This window comes from Phaethon lepturus, unplaced genomic scaffold, assembly GCF_000687285.1.
Source record: "Phaethon lepturus isolate BGI_N335 unplaced genomic scaffold, ASM68728v1 scaffold7678, whole genome shotgun sequence".
Taxonomy (NCBI): domain Eukaryota; kingdom Metazoa; phylum Chordata; class Aves; order Phaethontiformes; family Phaethontidae; genus Phaethon; species Phaethon lepturus.
Genome location: NW_010558215.1, coordinates 3,836 through 23,409, shown reverse-complemented (window position 1 = coordinate 23,409; position 19,574 = coordinate 3,836). Strand labels below are relative to the sequence as shown.

General features: G+C 37.1%; 2 protein-coding genes across 3 annotated transcripts in view; one reads left to right on the top strand and one right to left on the bottom strand.

Annotated features, from left to right (window-relative positions):
• TDRD9 (tudor domain containing 9) overlaps window positions 1-5,841 on the bottom strand; it is a 66,980-nt gene extending 61,139 nt beyond the window's left edge. Inside the window, exons 1-2 of the mRNA XM_010292980.1 lie at window positions 5,816-5,841; window positions 821-927 (exon numbers count right to left, since the gene is read on the bottom strand). Of these exons, the coding sequence (XP_010291282.1) occupies window positions 821-927; window positions 5,816-5,841 (133 nt within the window). The remainder of the gene's footprint in view (window positions 1-820; window positions 928-5,815) is intronic.
• A 6,647-nt stretch (window positions 5,842-12,488) lies between these two features.
• RD3L (retinal degeneration 3-like) lies at window positions 12,489-15,967 on the top strand. Of its 2 annotated transcripts, none has more exons than XM_010292978.1 (4): window positions 12,489-12,708; window positions 13,601-13,689; window positions 14,350-14,655; window positions 15,518-15,809. In XM_010292978.1, the coding sequence occupies exons 3-4, from the start codon at window positions 14,357-14,359 to the stop codon at window positions 15,807-15,809; spliced, it is 591 nt and encodes a 196-aa protein (XP_010291280.1). In that variant the 5' UTR covers window positions 12,489-12,708; window positions 13,601-13,689; window positions 14,350-14,356. The 2 variants fall into 2 exon arrangements, with proteins under 2 accessions (XP_010291280.1, XP_010291281.1); XM_010292979.1 differs by having other exon boundaries at window positions 12,673-12,708; window positions 13,604-13,689; window positions 15,518-15,967.
• The last annotated feature ends 3,607 nt before the right edge of the window (window positions 15,968-19,574 follow it).

Genomic DNA, 19,574 nt, shown 5'->3' with positions numbered 1-19,574 from the left:
ACCACAACATTTGAAGCTTCCAGTCCCTTCATTCCTCCATTTTCACCTTCCAAAAATCTCCTCCTCTCCCACAAAATTTTATGTAATGTCCAGTGACCGAGAGATGGTATTTTTGTGGTTAGGACAGATGGTCAGATGTGTTGCACATGCTGGACAGACCAGCTGCACCTACTGCCTCTCAGCTGGTGATAGACCAAACAAATGGCTTTAGCACTTACCTGAGTTCCAGAGGTCACATAATTTGCAGAAGTATTGAAGGACAGTAATTTCTAGAAAATTTCTCAGTTTGTCAAATTTTGGTATATCAGCAAAGGAATACAAAAAGTATTTCAGAGAATAACACACGGAACAGACAAAACACATAAATGTCCTTTTCTTGGGAAATCAGCTACATTAACAAATTTGCAAATTAAGAGGCACAGTAAGAGTTTGAAGCTGAGCTGTCCTGACAAGTGAGTCAGCCTCATACTGCTTTTATCAGAGCTCCTAGGAAAGGAATGCAATCAAATTTCTCTCTAAAGGCAATTCAAAGCAACAATCATGTATACACAGAAATAACATGGACAGAAAATGGGAAAACAAAATAAAGACATGAATCCAATAATACCAAGAGTGGTATCTTTTCCTTGCAGATGTATTTCATCATATATATATGTTTATCAATACAATAAACTACATGTATGCACATATATCTATGCAACAGCATTATACATTGTGGTTTCCAGAAAACAAGGTGTTTGCTTTTTAATACTATGTCTTTTACAAAACAAACAGGTACATCTGAGTTTATAATAGGAACCAAGTTTTTTTTTTTTTTTACCTGGTTTATAGAAAAGCTGATCATTTCCAACTACATCTAGATCTTGTGCCTCTGCTTGTCTGCATTTTTCAGCATATTCAGTTCCAACACTCTCTGTGATAGGCAGCCTGAAGAGGAAAGAAATGACAAATTAATAAATGCTTCCTAATCTAACAGTCATGGATATCTCTGGGAATAACAGCATTATACAGTAAGTTCAGAGTCTCCATTTCATGCAGGAACTACTTCAATGAGCAAACTTCAGAAATAAATTTTGTCTCTGCAGTTAGATACTAGCCTGAGGGAAATGCCACACGAAAACTTTTTTGTTTAGATTTAAAAAAACATTGAGTTCCCAAAATATCATCCTTTAAGTTTTTAATACTTAGGAATCGCTCTCCTAATGAAAGTCCACCATTTCTTCTGAACAAAGATTAAATAGCTCAGTTTCACCAATTCTTGACACAGTACAATTAAGAAAATACACATAATTACTGCATGATTCTCTGGAGACAGGGGAAGTAGACAGGAGTAAACACAATCATCTCACTGCTTTAAGGAGAGAAATTATGGTAGCCAGGGGAAAAAAAAAAAACTTAACACAATCACTTGGTCAGTGAATTTTACGGAAGTTTATTATACAAGACAAAGTCTGTCCACGAAATAAACAGAACAAAATGGGATAAAAATTCTCTTCCACATAAACAATGTGAAGAAAACAACATGGATTTCACTAGAGAATAAAGCAGCATATATACAATGATTGTATAACTATCATAAACGAACGTGAATGTAGAAGAGTTTTGGACACATCAAAACTTTTTTTTTTTTTTTTAAAACAAAATACAAACTAGAAGAAGTCAGAACTATGGTTTTGCACTTTAAATTAAGCTCTGGGCCCAGTGCAAGCATCTGCTATGCAGTCCATAGCAAATCTGTTTCTCAGTAGCTGTATCTTTGAGACATTTTATAAAAGGAAACTGCTTGCAGAAGTATCTGTTTCTTGACCCAAATAGTAAACAACACTGACTCCAAAAACAATTAAGCTGAACACAAGAGATTTTTAACATAGCACTTTGCCACACAGCTCTCACCACAGAGTAGTCCACAATATCTTGATGCCACAGAGCACTCACCTCCTCTGACAAGGCAAACTCTGTGCCAGCTTGGCTCTGCTACAGACTACTCAGCTCAGTCATCATTTCCTCCTACAGCAAACACCCAGTATTTATCACCTATGGCTGTCAAACCAAGAAATGGCTTCTTATCCTATTTTAACAATATTTTAGGCATAGAGGTAAGGCAGTTTTTCCCTGTATCTCAAGCATGTCTTAATGCAGGGTTGAACAGGATTGCATACATCTGCACAATTGCTACATGAGCAACAGCCACCTACTTCAGCAAGCAGGTAACACCACCTTTACCACTCTAACCCTTCTGAAACAGCTGGGACAGGGAATACTCCACAATAGGCCTGAATCCAAGGTACAGTTCAAAAAAGTTCATACACATGTCAGACCGCTTGTTAAGTAGGTTATTCCACTGAATGTATACTAAACACAAGTAAAACCCCAAAATACAACAAAGGTATCAAAGTCAAGCACTATTCAGTAGTTGAAAGTAACATAATTAACCTTGGCCACTCAATCTCAATTTTGCAGCATTGTATACACATACTATACAGATTTTAGTGATATAATCAGTTATTTTTCATTTCCGTAAGACTGCAGCCTCACCAAGTGCACTGGACACATCTTCTGACAACAAAACCTGTTTATACAGTAAATACAACTAGTCCTCCACAAGAAAAAAAGCCATCTGATTAAGACAGTAAATGCTGTCATGGAGGAGCAGGTATTAGTCAACTGCCAGAGCCCTGAGCAATATCAAGCAAATCACTTAAACTTCCACTAAGAGGCAGGGGCTAAGGGTGAGAAAGGTAGGACTGCGTTCCTCATTTGCTGTAAAGACCTTCAGCATCAGGACTTAAGTAGCAGCTGAAGTCATATATATTTATATAATACCAGATATATTCAACTAAATGATCCTGCAGACTGAGTATTAAGCATTTAAAAATGGGCTTACAGAAGTATGTATGTATGTATGTGCTTTTGATCTTTCCCTGTACAGCTCCAGGAAAACAAGGACAGTATGACCTTGGTGATTTGTGAGAATACATTTTTTTTGTTGTTGTTGTTTGGATATCTGGGTATTTTCTTTAAGAAATTATGTTTTCTGTCTTCAGAAAACAGCATGCAATAAATAAACCTTAGGCTACACAATGAGTAAAGAAAATATTTAACAGCCACTCATTAAGAAGGAACATTGCTCACTTGTTGCACTGAATCAGGCTACAGTCTTGGGGAAAATTATATGCAATTGGAAAATTGCATATGGGCATATGAACTGAACAACCAATATTCATTACATCATTTCTCAATGTTTTAATGCTGAATTTTGCAGCTTTAATAATATTAGAAGAGTACAGAATAATGTTATTTTTAAGCAAAATGGGAAAAAGTCATTAAGAAGCCCCTGAGCACTCTCTTAAGTCATCAGAACAATACAATCCTTTCAAGTAATCATTAACAAGCCATCAGTAGGAGGTGTGTGTGTATATATACACACACACACACACATCCCCCCCCCCGGACAATCAGAAAGGGATAGAACATTTTTCTAAAGAGTTTCAACAAACATTTGCTGACAGCAGACGAATTACAAGATTCAGAAAATTCAAATCCATTCCAGGCTAGGAAAGAACAGCACTAATGAAGGGACTTCTCTGGATTCTACTTCTGAAGCATCTGTCTGTCCCATACACCAGTTCTCTTCACAATTTCTATTGCCTCTGACACAGTGAAAACCCACACTTCAGTATGCCCGCCCTGTTATAGCATGTATTCCTTAGGCTTTCCAGATTCCAGCCTTGGGGCTCACCTACTTTTAGACTCCCCCAGGTCTTCTGACCCCCCCATACATTACAACATTGGCCAACAACAGGTTTTCAGCTGCATATATGAAATACGTTCATGATTTTAACAAATTAAGAGGCAGTAAAAAGCATTGTTGTAACTCTTGACACAATTACTGAAAACAAAGTCATCAATTTAAGGAAATGCAGACTTCAGATGTTGTTTTTTCTTCCTTCCCCCTCATTTAAAAAAGGTGAGTGTTTTGTCTTACTCAAATCAAGGGCATGTTTCATCCTCAGAAGCGGCCAGATTTCTGTGGCTGAACCTGCAGACATATAACATGTCCACCCTAAGTGGACAAAGAAGGACAAAATTATAAAGCACTGAGAACACAATCAATCAGTGATGTCACTCAACAACAAGTTACTCTTGATATAGCCTAGCATCTGTAAAACAAAACACATAAGCTACCTATGAAGGTGTACACAACTCAAGACATACTTATTTTGGAAAATACTCTCAGAAGTAGCAGACATGGTAACTTTGAGCCTGAGGAGCAGCGGCCAGTAGGAGGCTTCCTATCCAGGCAAAGAGGTCATGCACAGTATGCCTCTCTTTGGAAGGGAATTATCACTCTTTCTAACGAGATAATGGTAAGGAATAAGTATCCCATGTGGTTTAACTACTATAACATTTTTCTGAAGCATGACTGATCTTAGCACATATGACTACTTAAACTAATTTTGAGCCTATGATTGGGACAAAATCTTTTAAAATATGTCTTGTTTGGGTTTAAAGGAAAATTCAGTGTCATAAATGTAAAATTAAATACAGCTGCCACTTCAGGGGAATTACTAGAATGGAAACACCATTTAACACCAGAAATTGTTGACACATCCAATTTTAAATGCTTTCAAATAGACTGAGGGTGCCTTTCTTTAAATAAATTCAGCTAGAGAAAGGTCTTCCTTTTCTTCAAGCTATAGAATGACCTCTAATAAGTCAACAAGGCCATCATAACAGAGTACACTTGGTTAATTTTTGTATTTGAGCATTTGAAATATTAACCAAAGCATTTTTGCATACACCTAGTCATCAAAAATAGAATCAATTGCCCAATCTTTAGGGTAGAATCACTAAAAAAAACACCTAGCCTTATAGCATATGGAGCATTATTTTACTGTAAAATTTTAGTACAATATATATAGTAGACTGTTTCAATGCCTCTTTTCTTAAACTAAAACAATGTGACACTTTACATTAACTGAACATTTTCCATGACAGTAAATAACCTTCCACTGGGTTTACTGAAGGACATACTAAAAATTACTCTCCCTTTAACTGGCATGGGCATTCCATACTTTTAGAAGACTGGTCTTACTTGTAGAAATACACTAACTTTAAAGAAATAATGTACTGTCATGCAAAACCCATAATGTTTCAGTCACAAAAATAGAAGATTATTAATAGAATTTGGAATAAGTGAAATCTATTAAATATTAAAATACAGCTTTTAAAGTGATTTACAGATTATTTTAAGAATCTAAGAATTAATGAGGCGAATGCTTTTTTCCACTCAAGAGACCTGTTATAAAAAGGCAATTAACTAGATTTAGTGATTAAGTCTTCATATATAGGCATCTTAAAGGCTTACACTGCCCTTCACAGCAGTTATTCACAGCTTCCATTTTAAAACCTTAACTAGCTAGAGAAGGGGAGAGAGATAGGAAGCACAGTAAAAATACTTTGCAATATCCTGAAAAATTCAAATGCAAACATTTGGATAGACTGTGTAAACTCAACATATCAGAAATATTTCTTTTCTATCAAATTAATAGCTCTGTAAGACCTTTCATCTTCCACCATACCCACGTTAAAATCCAAGAAAAATAACAACCACAAATGCCAGGATGAAACAGCCTAATCCTCAGATTTGCTGTCTAATGCTCTGGGATTTTATGCCATTGAGGGAAGCTGGGATGAACTGTTGGGCTTCAAAGAACTGGACCCTTCTTGAAGATGAGCTGTTGATGAGCTTCTCTTTCGGCAGCCATAGCTCAAACAGGAATGTTTGGACAAGGGCAGATGACAACACTATTACCTGGGGCAGATGATGACAAGCCGCATAGCGACTACCTCTCTGCCACACATGAAACAGTTAATCTTGTGAATTACTGTTGTTATAGTTACGAATTACATCCTTTAGCAACACTCACAAAGCATCTACACTCCTTAAAACATCAAAATTCATCCCTTCCCTCTAACCACAAAGGCAAGGAACTTGGCCAAAAAAACAACCAACCAACCAAAAAAATCCCCGTAACAAGAAAATTAAAATAAAAGCATTTGGTTATCAACTTGGTAAAATACAGCTTAAATATATCTCTGAATACCATACAATGCAACTAAGAGACTGCGCTGAATTAAAAAAATGCCCGTGAAGTCTAGTATCAAGTGCAAGATCCCCTCAATTTCAAACTGACATCTCTAACTTCCCTACCTATTAGTGAAGTGTCACCAGCACCAGAGCCATTAATGCTACAGACAGTCCAACTGGAAGAAATCAGCTTCAAACAAGTCCTGATTTTATTCAGGACAGCAACAGAAGTACAAGGATAGCTTACATGACTTTATGTCAGTTAACAGTGTTAAAAGAGAATTATTACTGTTGCTAGCTGTCACAGCAAAGGACCAAACAAAAAGTCTCACCAAGAAGCCACTCGTGCAGGCTCATGGCAAGTTTTGTTCATAGTTGTTAAAAAGCAAAAGCAGTAGTCAAACGCTGTCTGAAGTGATCAGAGGAGGTAGACTCACCATCTGTCTCCAGCCTGAAACAGCTACAGAAAGTTGGTTCTGTCAAATAAAAAGGCAAGTGCACTGCAAAGTTGAGTATTAAATCCAAAGAGTGGGGCTGTGTTTATAAATGGAAGCAAATTATCCAACCCGCTAGCTACAGAAGCTATAAAAATGAAATCTCGCTTTTCTCAGATGGCTGGTAGCGTTGGTAACCTTTCCATGTAACTGTACTGGGCCTGGCTGGGATAGAGTTAATTCTTCATAGCAAGCAGCTCTGTGATGCTATGTTTTAGATTTATAAGCAAAACAGTACTCCTAATGCAGGAATGTTTTGGCTATTGCTGAGCAGTGTTTGCACAGCATCAAGGCCTTCTCTGTTTGTCATACTGCTCCCCACGAGCAAATAGATTGGGAGGTGCATAAGGGGTTTGGAGGAGAAACAACCAGGCAGATAACCCAAGCCAACCAAAGAGACAGACCATGCCATATAACATCATGCTCAGCAATAAAAAGGGAACAAACAGAGCAGGGTTTCAGACAGTTTTGCAATCTATTGCTTGGGAACTGGCTGGACATTGGTCTACCTCTAGGAGGCAGCAGATGACTGACTTTGCTTCATTTGTTTTGTTTTCTTTCTCTCTTCTTACACTTCACTTACTAAACAGTTTTTATCTCAATCCCAAGTTTTCTTGCTTTTACTCTTCCATTCCTCTTCCCCCACCCCACTCGGGGTGAGTGGAGAGCAAGCAAGGGGCTGTGTGGTGCCTAGCTGCCTACCGGGCTTAACCCACAACAGTGAAGTATCAGCCCTTCACACAAAACCCAAGGCAGCAAACCACAGTATGTGATCATATTACCGACAGATGCTACCAAAGAAACATGGAACATACACTACTATGCCAACATGCTGAAATGTTAGCTAGCTAGCAATGCTTATGACCTGCTATCAACACTTTTGGTCAAATAAGAATTATGGTAATTTCTTGAGGTGTCATTCTGAGTCTCATTCATAATGAGAGAGATACTTCTTGCCTCTTCCAATTGCAAGAGTCAGGAGCATCTCAGATGGTATAGATGCCATAAAATCTTCCAAAGTAAAGAATAAGAAGCTTCTCCGCCACCTGTTCTCACCATTTGTCACACCTTGTTGCTCACATCAGTGCAATATTTGGCTAAATGGAAGTGTTTTTGAAAGGTTTGTTTCATTTTTATTGAGAATCACTTCAGTGATGCAGTTCAAAAGCAGAGCCCCATGGCACAAGAAGACAAGAGAGCTAACTGCAGTGCAGCACCAACAAATTCTCAAACTGGCTTTCTGTCAAAAAGTGTGTTGTCCAATAGCACAGTCAATCAGCACAAATAAGTACTGAATTTGTAGTTCTTACAGCCAGCCATAGCAGTAGCTCCGAGTTTAACCAGATTACTTTTTTATTATAGGACCTGGTTTTCAGTTTAGGAGTTCCTTTGTGTATGTGATGTTAAGACACGTATGTTAAGACTAAAGTCTTCTTGTAGTATTCGGAGCTGACTTGGATTTGTAGCTTTTTTTTTTCCTAAAACAAGCTAGAAAAGTTTCACTGCTTCCCAGAATACGGTTACAGAACAATACTTGTTCACAAGAAAACCCTACACTGGAAAAACAGCTGCTCCCTAGAGATCTTTTATTTTTGGTGAGAATTTCTGATTTTGCAAAAATGATAAGTCTGTTTCAAGAATATGCCTTCTGCATTACAGCAAATTATTTATTATAGTAGTGTTGAAAGGTCATAATCAGAACGTAAAACTTATTTAACCACACACCATGCAAATACCTAAGTTTCCTGTGCTAAAGAGATTATTTAACTTGTTTTAAAAAAGCTTTCAAGATATTTCAGAAGCATCAGACAGGATAAAATAAACATCTTCTGTCACCTCTTTTTAGCTAAGAAATAACTACCTTGCCATAAACAGTCCCATCTTCTAAAGTAGCTGGTATTAAGGTTAGTTATGATGACTTTCAAGTAAGAATCCACCTTTCTGTAATGCTACTGCTTATACTAGAGGAAGTTTCCTGTAAACACCCACAAAACCACCTCACTGTTATTCTTCAAGTAATCCTTTTGGAGTTATGTTTTGCCATTGTATCAACAAGGCTAAAATCCAGGCATATTCAGCATCCTCAGAACATGCATCCCATGGTGACCCATTGTTTCCCTGTGTTTTCAGCTGTTTAAATCCGTGTGTTGTCTGTTGTACTTGCATCGCAAGAGTATGTAAATATTCTTACTCTGCAGTTGTGCTATGCCTTCAGCAGAGCTGAGGGCACCTAGTTGGTAACATACAAAGCTGTAAGAGTACCAACAAGGAGAGAAACAGAGGTTTTAACCCTGAAGAACTTTAAAAGCAAGCAATACTTCTACTTAAGCAAATGAGTCTTAGCAGTCCCACACCAGTTACTTCATTTCAGAATATCTTACTTGTCATGTTCCCCTCATAACTGTGATGACAAACAGAAAGAAGCAAAAGAGGAATTCCTAGAACTGATGAGACATTTTGAGTACCGGACATTTTCAGGTTAAAGATTAGAGCCACGAACTGGACTTCCACACCTTCACACCAAGCCATATACCTGACTAACAAAACCAAAACCACTTCAAAACCGAGGGTTCTCACAGCAAGAATCAGGTTTAGATGCACCTCTTCAGTACAAAATATATCCAGAATGTAACTACCATCATGGATGCAGCGCTGTCTTAGGAGGAATTCTTTAAAGATGACATGTACTCCCTAAATATGCCTCCCACTAACCAGAATGAATCAAGCAGTAAATGGAATGGTACCTCATATTTAATTTATTTTAAGGGTGAAAGAAAATAACAAACAGAGCACAGGGCCCCAGTAGGAACTGTTCTGCCACATGCACCAGGGCATGCTTGTTATTCTGACTGGTGATCCATAGAGTCAGTCATTATGAAGATCACCTTCTAAATTAGAGGTTGTGTCTATGTTTACTGAAGCCACTAGGGACACTCCCCCCCGCTTTTCCATCTTAATCTATTCTAGAGTCATTTCATGTAAATTATATTTATTTTGTGCACTCACATAACCATGGCGATGTAAAGTAAGCTATGTCAATGATTCTTCACTTCTGTATTTGTAAACCAAGTATCATGAAACCAGGACAGCTAAAAGCCATGGGGAAAACAAATATATCCACCATAACCCATAAGAAATCCTCACCACAACAAAACTGAGTCACTATTGCAGAGATACACTTAGATTGTGCTGTAATTTCCTGTGTTGTCTTCACTCACCCATACTGATGCAGAAGTTTAACCACCTCCTCACACATGAGCTCTGCCATGCAAATCTCTATTTTAGATTGTCTAGCTCTATTCAACCATTCTTAAGGTAAGCACTTATTCTTCATATGGTCTGAAGTCAGCGCATCTAGCTGCATGGCCGTGCAATCAGAGCTTCTCCACAGGCTTCCATTTGTACTGTTATTTCAGAAAAAGGCTTCTGAGCAGTATGTGAATATTTAGCTTACATAGCTAATCTGCAGTGGAAACCATACACACAGTGCAATACAATAATTTAGTTATTGCTTATGGAATTGCTAGAAAAATTATTTAGTACTCTCTTAAGAAAAAGGAAAAACGAGATGTTCCTCTTCTCCTCTCTCATCTTAACATGTCCACAAACCAGGTTATGCAGTCTCCTAGCCAACTGCCTAACTGAGAGACATCTTAGTAAACTGGTAGAATTGACAGTCCAAAAAGGAAGAACTGTTTGATGTAGCCCTCCCATTTACTTGGGGTTGGGTGGAGAATAGTGAGTATAGGAGAAAAAGGAAGACACTGACACTTTGGAATACATTTTTTGGTACCAAGAAGTCCACAGGATAAAAATAAGCCATCACCAAGGTTTTTAAAGAGTCTATTCTGTACATAGCCATTTTTAAATAGAAATAACCTGTGTGTCCTACAGAGGGATGAAAGGAAAGAGATCCCATTTTATCCACTGGCTGCAACCCTTATTTCCTTATTTACCCAATCAATTTTCAATTAGCATCTGCTCTTGTAAGGCTATTGTTTTGGAATAAGGCTCTTTGCTGATGAACCCAGGCCTGTCACAGCAAGAAAGGAAAGACCACTAAAACTGTCTGAATTGATTTATGAAAGGAATTCTGCACTTTGGCTCCAGCAGCTCTTGCTTCTCCCTCAGTTCAATTTGACAACAGCATCAGAGAACAAGTCTACAATATACTACAAAAAAAGGAATGGTTATCTTAAGAGAAAGCATAAGAAATGCTTGTATGAAAAGACACCCTTTCTAATTTACCTACATAAGCAGATATCATTCACTGCAGTTCAAAGAAAATTCTGAAGTTACAGAAACAACAGATGTTTTAGGAATTCATTACATTCCTTGCCTCAAAAATTAGGAAAACAAAGTAAAATAAGGAGGCTGAAGGAAAGTTTACAAAAGTGTAAAGAATCTTCAATTTACATACAGACAATTAGGGTTAATTTACAGGAAAAAATCAATTAGCAAACAACTGCTCTGCTGCAGTGGCAGAATAAATTATGGCTTATTAAAAAAGACAAAAATTACTCATTATATAACTAATGTTATGGTCTCACTCAAGTATTATAGTGTATTTTAGTCACTAATACCAAAGAAGAATTCAGAAAAAAGAAATTAAAACTATAAAAATATTGGGGTTTATGTTACAGTACGAAAGCAAGAGTGCTAGAACTGAGACTTTCAGAAAATTTACAGATGCGAGTAATGAGATGAAGTACCAAAGACAAGAGAGATTCAGAAGCTTAAGACCATAAATCACTTGTAAAAACATGGCATCTCCAAGTTACCTACATTTACAGACTAACAGAAAGCGCAAGATTACTAGATGAATGTTAAGGAGACCAAAACGTTTTTCCCTAATAATGAGTCAAAGAACATGGCGGGGGAAACCAAGAAACCTAAAGGTAAGTAGTAAAGACTTCACACCATTTGTAATTTTAGGAACTGCCTAAAAATTAATGAGAAGAATCAAAATATAGCCTATTTTCCCCCACCAGGTTAAATCATAGCAATAACTGTAGCTCCTAGTGAAGACAAATTCAGCAGTGCCTTCAGGGAACAGGCCCACTATCAGCCAAAGTCAAGCTGAAACTTCCATCCCAACTCAGCACTGCAGAACCATGAGTACATTTAGGGATAGCTGGATGGAATTGTAATTCTCCACAAAGTTTCCAGGATTAACTGCTGGACAGCAGCTGCGTAAAATACTGCTCTACTTTGAAGTTCCAGTTCCCAATGCCAGCCTCACATGAGCAGTCATCTCTTCCTGAATACACATCTGAAACACATACAGAAGTAGAAGCAATACATATTTCCAACTTTAATGTTCTTCTACCAATGGAAAAATAAACATCATTCTCAGCATCCTGCCTCACAAAATTTGAGGCAACCAAAGATTAGGTAAAAAAACCAAACAACAAAAAAACCTGTTGTATGTTTCTCATTTGATTAATTTGCATGCCTTCCAGTATGCATCTCCTTAATTTGCATAGACACTGCAATGGTTTTATACTGTATAGCAGTTTACTTTCCCATTTCACTCAGTGGAAAAAAAGTGGGGACATGTTAACTGTGCTGTAAAGGAGGTGGCAAGGAGCATTTTAATTTCATTTGAAAATCTGTCAGGACAGTTCTGTCATCACAAACCTAGCTCCCTTCCTTTTTCATAGTACCACATACAATGCAATGTGAAAACCTTTCAGTTGAAGAGGATTAATACTGACATTTGAATTTTTCCAATGTATAAGTAGTATCAGCTTTAATAACAGCCATACACGTCATCCTTTATGCTGTATGACATCTAGAACAAATTTACAGAACCCTTGTTCTCCTAACAGTTCAACACACCAATGAAGGCAAAAAAGTGGGAATGAAAAATACTTACAGGAGCAAAGACAGTCATTAGAACAAGAAAGAGCAGAAGAGAAGGCATTTCGTATACCATGCCTACTGTTTAGATTAATAGAAAGAGACCAGATAACTGGAACGGAAAATGGTTGCTTCAGCAACCTTTAGCGTGCACAATGCCATCCCTGAAAATGAATCTTAAGAATGGATATGCTCAAAATACTCATCAAGGAAAGAGGGAGCAGCCAACTGACAGCCAGTTGAGAGAGAAGCAAGTCTATGGTAAGACTTACAATTTGGCCTTTTTAGATCAGTTTGACCTCAATTTGCATCTGTTTATTATTCTATGCCTTTAATTAGATTAATGTGTCTTTCATGGCACACCATAGGTGTTACAGACTGGCTTCTTTAAACACATTTGAAATGTTAATTAAAAATGCTAACAGCTATGCACAGTAATGAAAAGTGTAGTACCATAAGATTGATGAAATTCATCTGAAAGAAGTATTTAATACAGCAACGAAATCCTGAGCAACTGTCAAATACCTCTTTTCTGTCATACTCACTTAACAAAGGCTTTAGATGATCTTTACTAGAGAAAGACTATTCTTGGCTGTTTAAAACTGACAGTAGAACAGCCTGATCCCCCTCTAATGGGAGAAAAGTCTTCCAGCATCTCAATGGCCTGAAAGTTTAGTTTGATAAAAGCAACATAGTTATTTTTAGCACTCTACAGGCATAAAAATACAGCTCTAAACTGTGACCTACAGCTATGCACAGTCAAGCTTCACATCATACGACAGCCTTAACTTTTGCTAGAAGCACATCTGTAGTTGCTTCAGACTATCATTATTCATCTCACTACCAACAATACCTTCAGATGGATTTAGCAACAAGCATTTGAAATTGCTACCATCTTTTTTGAAATTGCTGCCATCGGCAGAACGCAATTCAAAGGTAGGAGATCTTAATGGACTTTGCAGAAAGCATTTGAGAGACCATGTTAGGTTAAATAGATTACTACTTCTCTCTGGTGCAGAGGATGAAAAAGAACCTTAAAAGCAGAAAAACTTAAGCTGTCATATTCAGTACGGAAAGACATTTTTCTAAGCACAGTTTGAGTAAATGAAAAAAAAAAAAGAAAAAAAGGAGAAACCTTGTTTTCTTCCAGCAGTAGTAATAGCCTGGGAACAGGATATGCTAGAATAAGAGACCTTCAAGCAAACTCACCTGAAACAACACTGTTCAGAGACAACTGCAAAGGTAATGTATGTTATTCTATTCCAATTGGTATGCTTGTATCTGCATGATTTGTAACAAACTGCAATTTCAAAGCCTATTCCATGAGATTTCTGTTTCCAGGTTATGTAAACAAGAATTTATTTAAAATAAAAATTGATATGGAAGTTTTAAAAACAGATCACACAGAGTTCCAGCACTTGACCTGTACATTTAAAAAGTACTTACATTTAATTCAAATTTTGGAGGTTTGGGGTTTTCTGTTTTGTTGGGTTTTTGTTGTTGTTTGGGGGGGGGTGGTGGTTCTTGTTTGGTTGGTTTTGTGGTTTTTGGAGGGTTGTTTTTTTTTTTGAGGGGTGGGGGGTGTAAACCATATATACTACAAGGATAAAAAATGAAATATTTCCAAGATGACAGACACACACTTTTAAATGCTGTAAACTTCACATAGTTTTGTTAACTCAGAAAAGAGATGGAAAATATTGTAAAGTGTAAGGCTTGTCATATTTAATTATGGCTTGGTGATTGTTATCACTACTTATATTGTACTGCAAAATATTTTAGAATCATTAATATAGGTTCCTTTAAAAATTCAGCTGCTAAGAAGGAAGGCTACAGGTATAAATGCTACCAGTCAGACAGAAATAAGGAAGATTTTCATTTTTTTTCCCTTTCCCCTCACAGTTTAAAAATGCCACTTTTTGGCTGGATGAAATGGTCAAAAAATGTTTCCTACAAACCCACAAGATATCCTGGATCAGAAGTAGTTACAAAAACCCTACTGAGGGAACTGAAATGGCACTTGAAAGAGCGTGAAAGACTAGTGCAAGAGATTGAAAACGAACAGAAAGTACAGAAGACTGGCATAGATTACAACTGGCTGAAGAACTACCAAAACCCTCAAGCAACAATTCCAGCTACTGAGCAACGGCAGCTTGAATTTCTGTGTTCACAAATCCAGCCTTGCCAAACAGGAACTGTTCTCAGCAGGTAATGATCCATATTTCTACAACTTTGAGTGCTCTATCTTAAGTAAGATGTTTCTTCTACGTAATCATAGCTTGTATTTGGCTCTGAACTTTCTTCCAAAGTAACAATGACGAGCAACTAAAAACACATCCTTACAGATGTTTTAGAAATTACCTCTTTAATATACTATACTTGAAAGAAGTTTTTAATCAGGATTTTACCGGTCTAATCAAAAACAAGGGAAGTCTCACATGCTTAAGCATGTGACCTCTCGATACTTTCAGGTTTTCCTCTGTTATTTATACCCAGTATTTATTAAATAGTAGCTCAATAACCAAAAATCAAATTAAAGCACTAATGCAATGGACTGTTAATCCAGAATCACTGTCCAAAATACCTCAAAGCTTCCAAAACTAGCAAATCAGTAAAAAAAAAAAAAAAAAAAAAAAAAATCTTTTTTTTTAAAAAAAAAACCTCCCACATTTTACAAAGAAAAATTCTCCTATGCCTGTATTTTAAATACATTTTCCTGGGACACGTAGAAACAACAGAACAAGCGTATGTGCCTTTTAAAGCCCAGAATACACCTAAGGGCAAAGTCAGTTTAAATCAAGTTACCCAGATGGGACACAAAAAAAAAAAGCATACCCAATAACAGAAGCTTTCAATCCTCATAATAGTTGGACCACATCCCAGTGCATTGTTACAAGCTCTTTTCCTCTTAAAATCTTTCGGGGGAGGTGTGTGGGGAAATGTGGTAGCAAGGAATAAATGTCACCAGAACGCAGTAATTTCCTCCTCCTACCCCCTCCCTCAAAAGGCCAGAGGAAATAGAAGAGTTTTCAACAGTTATGATTAGATTTCAATTCTTGTTTGTTTCTAGATTTCGTGAAGTTTTGGCAGAAAATGATGTTTTACCTTGGGAAATAGTCTACATATTCAAGCAAGTTTTAAAAGATTTTCTTACTACCAGAGAAAACCAACAAGACCAACTGGTAGGTGCATGGAATACAAATTGCTCTGAACATTTCAGCCAGTGTGGAGACAGTTCTAACAAATCAGACAAAGATGAAATCCCCACAGTTTCAAGTTATGTTGACAAAAACACACAAAGCATGTTTCCCACCTTCTCTCATAGAATCTGGAATCTACCCTATTACTACCCGTCAAGTTAAGTTGGTTTGTGTTGCCTTCAAAAAGCTATGTAGCCCTTTGCATTCCTTTCTTGTGATTGCCTTCCACAAACATAGGAATAAGAAATGTGACATGCTCCCCTTTTTTCCAAGTTCAGAAATTAAAATGCTCGATTATAGCTAGTATGCAGTGTAGAAACTTTAAATACAAACTCTCCTTTTATCTTTGTAGTACTTTAAAGATGTTGTGTTTGAAGGCACCTTTAAACCAAAAATGTAGGTGTTTCTGAAAAAAAACCTCAGAAGCATTTTATTGTTTAGCCATATACAGCTAGATGTATTTAAACCAGAAAAAACTGTTTTCCATATTTTTTTTCCATATTTCCAAATAGTATCAATCCACAAAGTGTTAGGCAAAAACTTCTGTATTTGTCACATAGCTTTTAGGATCTATGGGAACTTTACACTGTGTAAGATAAATGGTTTAATATAATATCAGTTATACCAAATAAACTGATAAAGTCTTTTTGGAGCTGTACAGTTATTTCTTAACTTCAAGAATAAGCTGTAAAATGATAACAATGTCAGAAGTCATAATGTGCTGCATGTACTGTTTCTATATTTCTTTCAAACTGTACTCCGCACATGCTGAAATACTGTGAAGATAGACAATGAAAACATCAGCTATTTAACAGCATTTAGCAACTAGCTCTCTGTTCTTTAAGAAGTTAATGAATTATTTTTTTTCAAATAGTTGTACTACTTCATTTGTCTTACTGGAAGTTATACTGAAACCAAAACTCTGCATTAAACTTAAAAATTTTCATCAAATCAGATAGTACTTTTCTAGAATAGCAAAAGACTCAACAGCTCATTTCCAAAGCAAGGGGTGATCTTTTTAAATTTAAGTAAAACAAAATTTCATGTTTTTCAGTTGCCACCATCTATCATCATGGGTTCATAATAAAGTTTTACAAGACTGACTGGATACATAGCAGTTACAGTCACAGCAGACAATTAGAGCAGAATATCAATGAAAACATATGCCAGAACTAAGTTTGCTACACTTCCAATTGGGCTCCCATCACTGTCTGTAACAAGTTTTCACATGTCTTACATAACCTCCTCGTCTCCAGATTCCCTTTAATCTGTCTGCCACATCATAAATAACGGGCAACACTCCCACGGCCCAAATCACAAAATGCACTATTTCACATACACAGAGTATATTTTCTTCAAGCATACTGAAGACGACATTCAGATTTCCTCAAGCTAGTAACACACAACTGAAAGATATTTCCTTATGCTCCACAGTTATATCCCCCACCCAAGAAAGAATTTACTAATAATGCAACAAATTTGGTAAAACAAATGGCACAGTATTTTCATAAAAGATAAAGATACTATTTTAAAAAAAGTTATAATCTAAAATCTTATAATCTAGAGAACATTTCATGTAGAAAGTAGAACATAATATACACAGAAGGTGAAACAATCAGAACTCTTGCATACACCTAACTGACTACGCACTAGACGACTAGAGTAAATCAGTTCCTACAGGTTTAGAATAATTGAAAATTGCAGCTCAGTACCAAAGTAACTGGTCCCTCCACCTTCCATGAACTGAACACACAAAACTTCACAAGCATGTGCAAACTCATTGTATCTGCCCTGAAAGCTGGTAGAAACTCTTCGCCCTCCTTTTGTGTAGCTGTCAGTTTGTGGATAAATTACAAAAGGGTTGATCTCAATTTACTCTGCCCAACTGATGCAGAATAAAGAGTATCAGATTCTTTTCATGCAGTTCTAAACAATCTAGACATGGAACCCTGCGTGAGGGCAGGATAGTTTGAAAGAAAGGTTTTTCCTCAGTGATGAAGCTCCCCAGAAAGTTAAACTTCAAGTACCTTTTCCACAGAAAAGGGGGTAATAGATACTGAGCACGTAAAAGGCATAAGCAGAATTAATATTACATTGAGAATTAACATCCACAATGCTGGTTTCAGAAAATAATTTTTATTTGGTCAAATGGGCAAGATTACTGCAATGGTAATTCACATAAATTAGTTTCTTAAAATGGTACCTTCACAGCCTTCTATTCGAAAATAGGTGAAAAAAAATCCCTAAAAATTTAGCTTCCAAATTTTTGTTTATGCAAAATGGTAGGCCAGTAAACATGCAAGGTCCACTTACCTTTATGATATCAAAAACAGGTAGGAAGAAAACCCAACAAAACAACTCCACAAGATGACCACAGATACAACTTCGCCATTCTTTATAAATTTCACTTTAATACAAGCAAATGCAGTCTAAGTCCAGAAACAAGGCCCATCAACTACAGCATATGCTAAAAGGCAGTAGTTGAATAATAGGTAAAAAAATTATCTAGGTATCATAGCCAATTCAATGTTAAATGCCAATGCAACGCTAAGGAAATGCACAAAAAGGCTTACCTACATTCATATGCGTGTTTTATTGATGAAACTGATACTAGGCTACTGCAGCCAGTTCTAGTGCCCACACTTGGAGGGTAAAGGAGGGGGAGAAACCAAACTGGGAATTGGAAAGGGTACAGGAAAAGAAATTATTCAATGCTGAGAAAATGCCATCCACTACAATCTCACTTTATCCATTTTTTTCAAAAACAGAAATGAGAGGCAAACATTACAGAATATGAGCACTTCCATCTGATTAAAGTATGTACTCTCTTTCTAGTTAAAAAGAAGAGAAAAGCGTAGAAAAATAAACACATTTTAAAGAAATCTGCTAGCTTAACCACAAGATGCTTGTTGTGGTGCATCTCCCCCTTGCTCGATAAGTCTTGGCCTTGGAGCAGAGAGTTTGGTGGTTAAGGGCCCCTTGACTGTACCAAGCGCTCTTGCGTAAGTGGGAGTAACTCACCATACCCAGACAGCCTTGGGGCATATCTTATCTAGCCACAATTGAAGGATCAGTACCAGCATCACTAGGATGTCAAGAATTCTAGCAATGACCAACAAATGATTTGTGGCAAGGATGGAAATTTACTGATGCCTAAAGTCAATCATCTCCCAGTCCTATAAATAGTGGTCCCAAATGAGACCCTTTGAGCTTTCCTGGACCGCAGCGGGCTGCAACCAGCATCTCCCTCTGAGTGGGACACCTCTCAGAGCCCGTGAACCCTCAAGTTTGCGATCAACTCAGAGGCTTGTCTGATCACCTGTTGAGTGATGCAAAGCATTCAATGTGAGCTGACTGAATTCGGGGCGGGGCGGGGGGGGGTGCATGGCATTTAAAAGGTACCTTTGTACATATTTATCTCTCTTCTTTATAGCTCTGTGTGTCTGATCTTAGTATATTGCTATGATCTAATACTGTGATTTATCTCAATATCATTAATCTTAGTAAGTTTTAGGTTAATTATGTTACTAAGTTGTATATGATTTTATATTGTGATTTATTTCAATAGTGTTAGTGAATTTGATTGCTGTTATTTTAAAGTTACACCAACCACTACACCAAAATCCCCAATACCCTATTCCTTCAGTCATAAAACATTGACCAAGTCTGCGACTACGAGTAGATTCAACTGCAACTAGACTCCTCTCTGAGGAGTTTAGAAAGCAAGGGGGTCCACTCTGAACCTCGTGACTCAACGGGAAGGCATTCTTTTACTTTCCTTTCGTAACCTTAGTCATAAACCGTTGACCAAGTCTGGGACTAGGGGTGGATTTCAATCCACCCTGAACATCGTGACTTAACAGGAGGGTCTCCCCTACTTTTCAATCCCTTTCCTGATCCTTAGACATAAACCATTGACCAAATTTG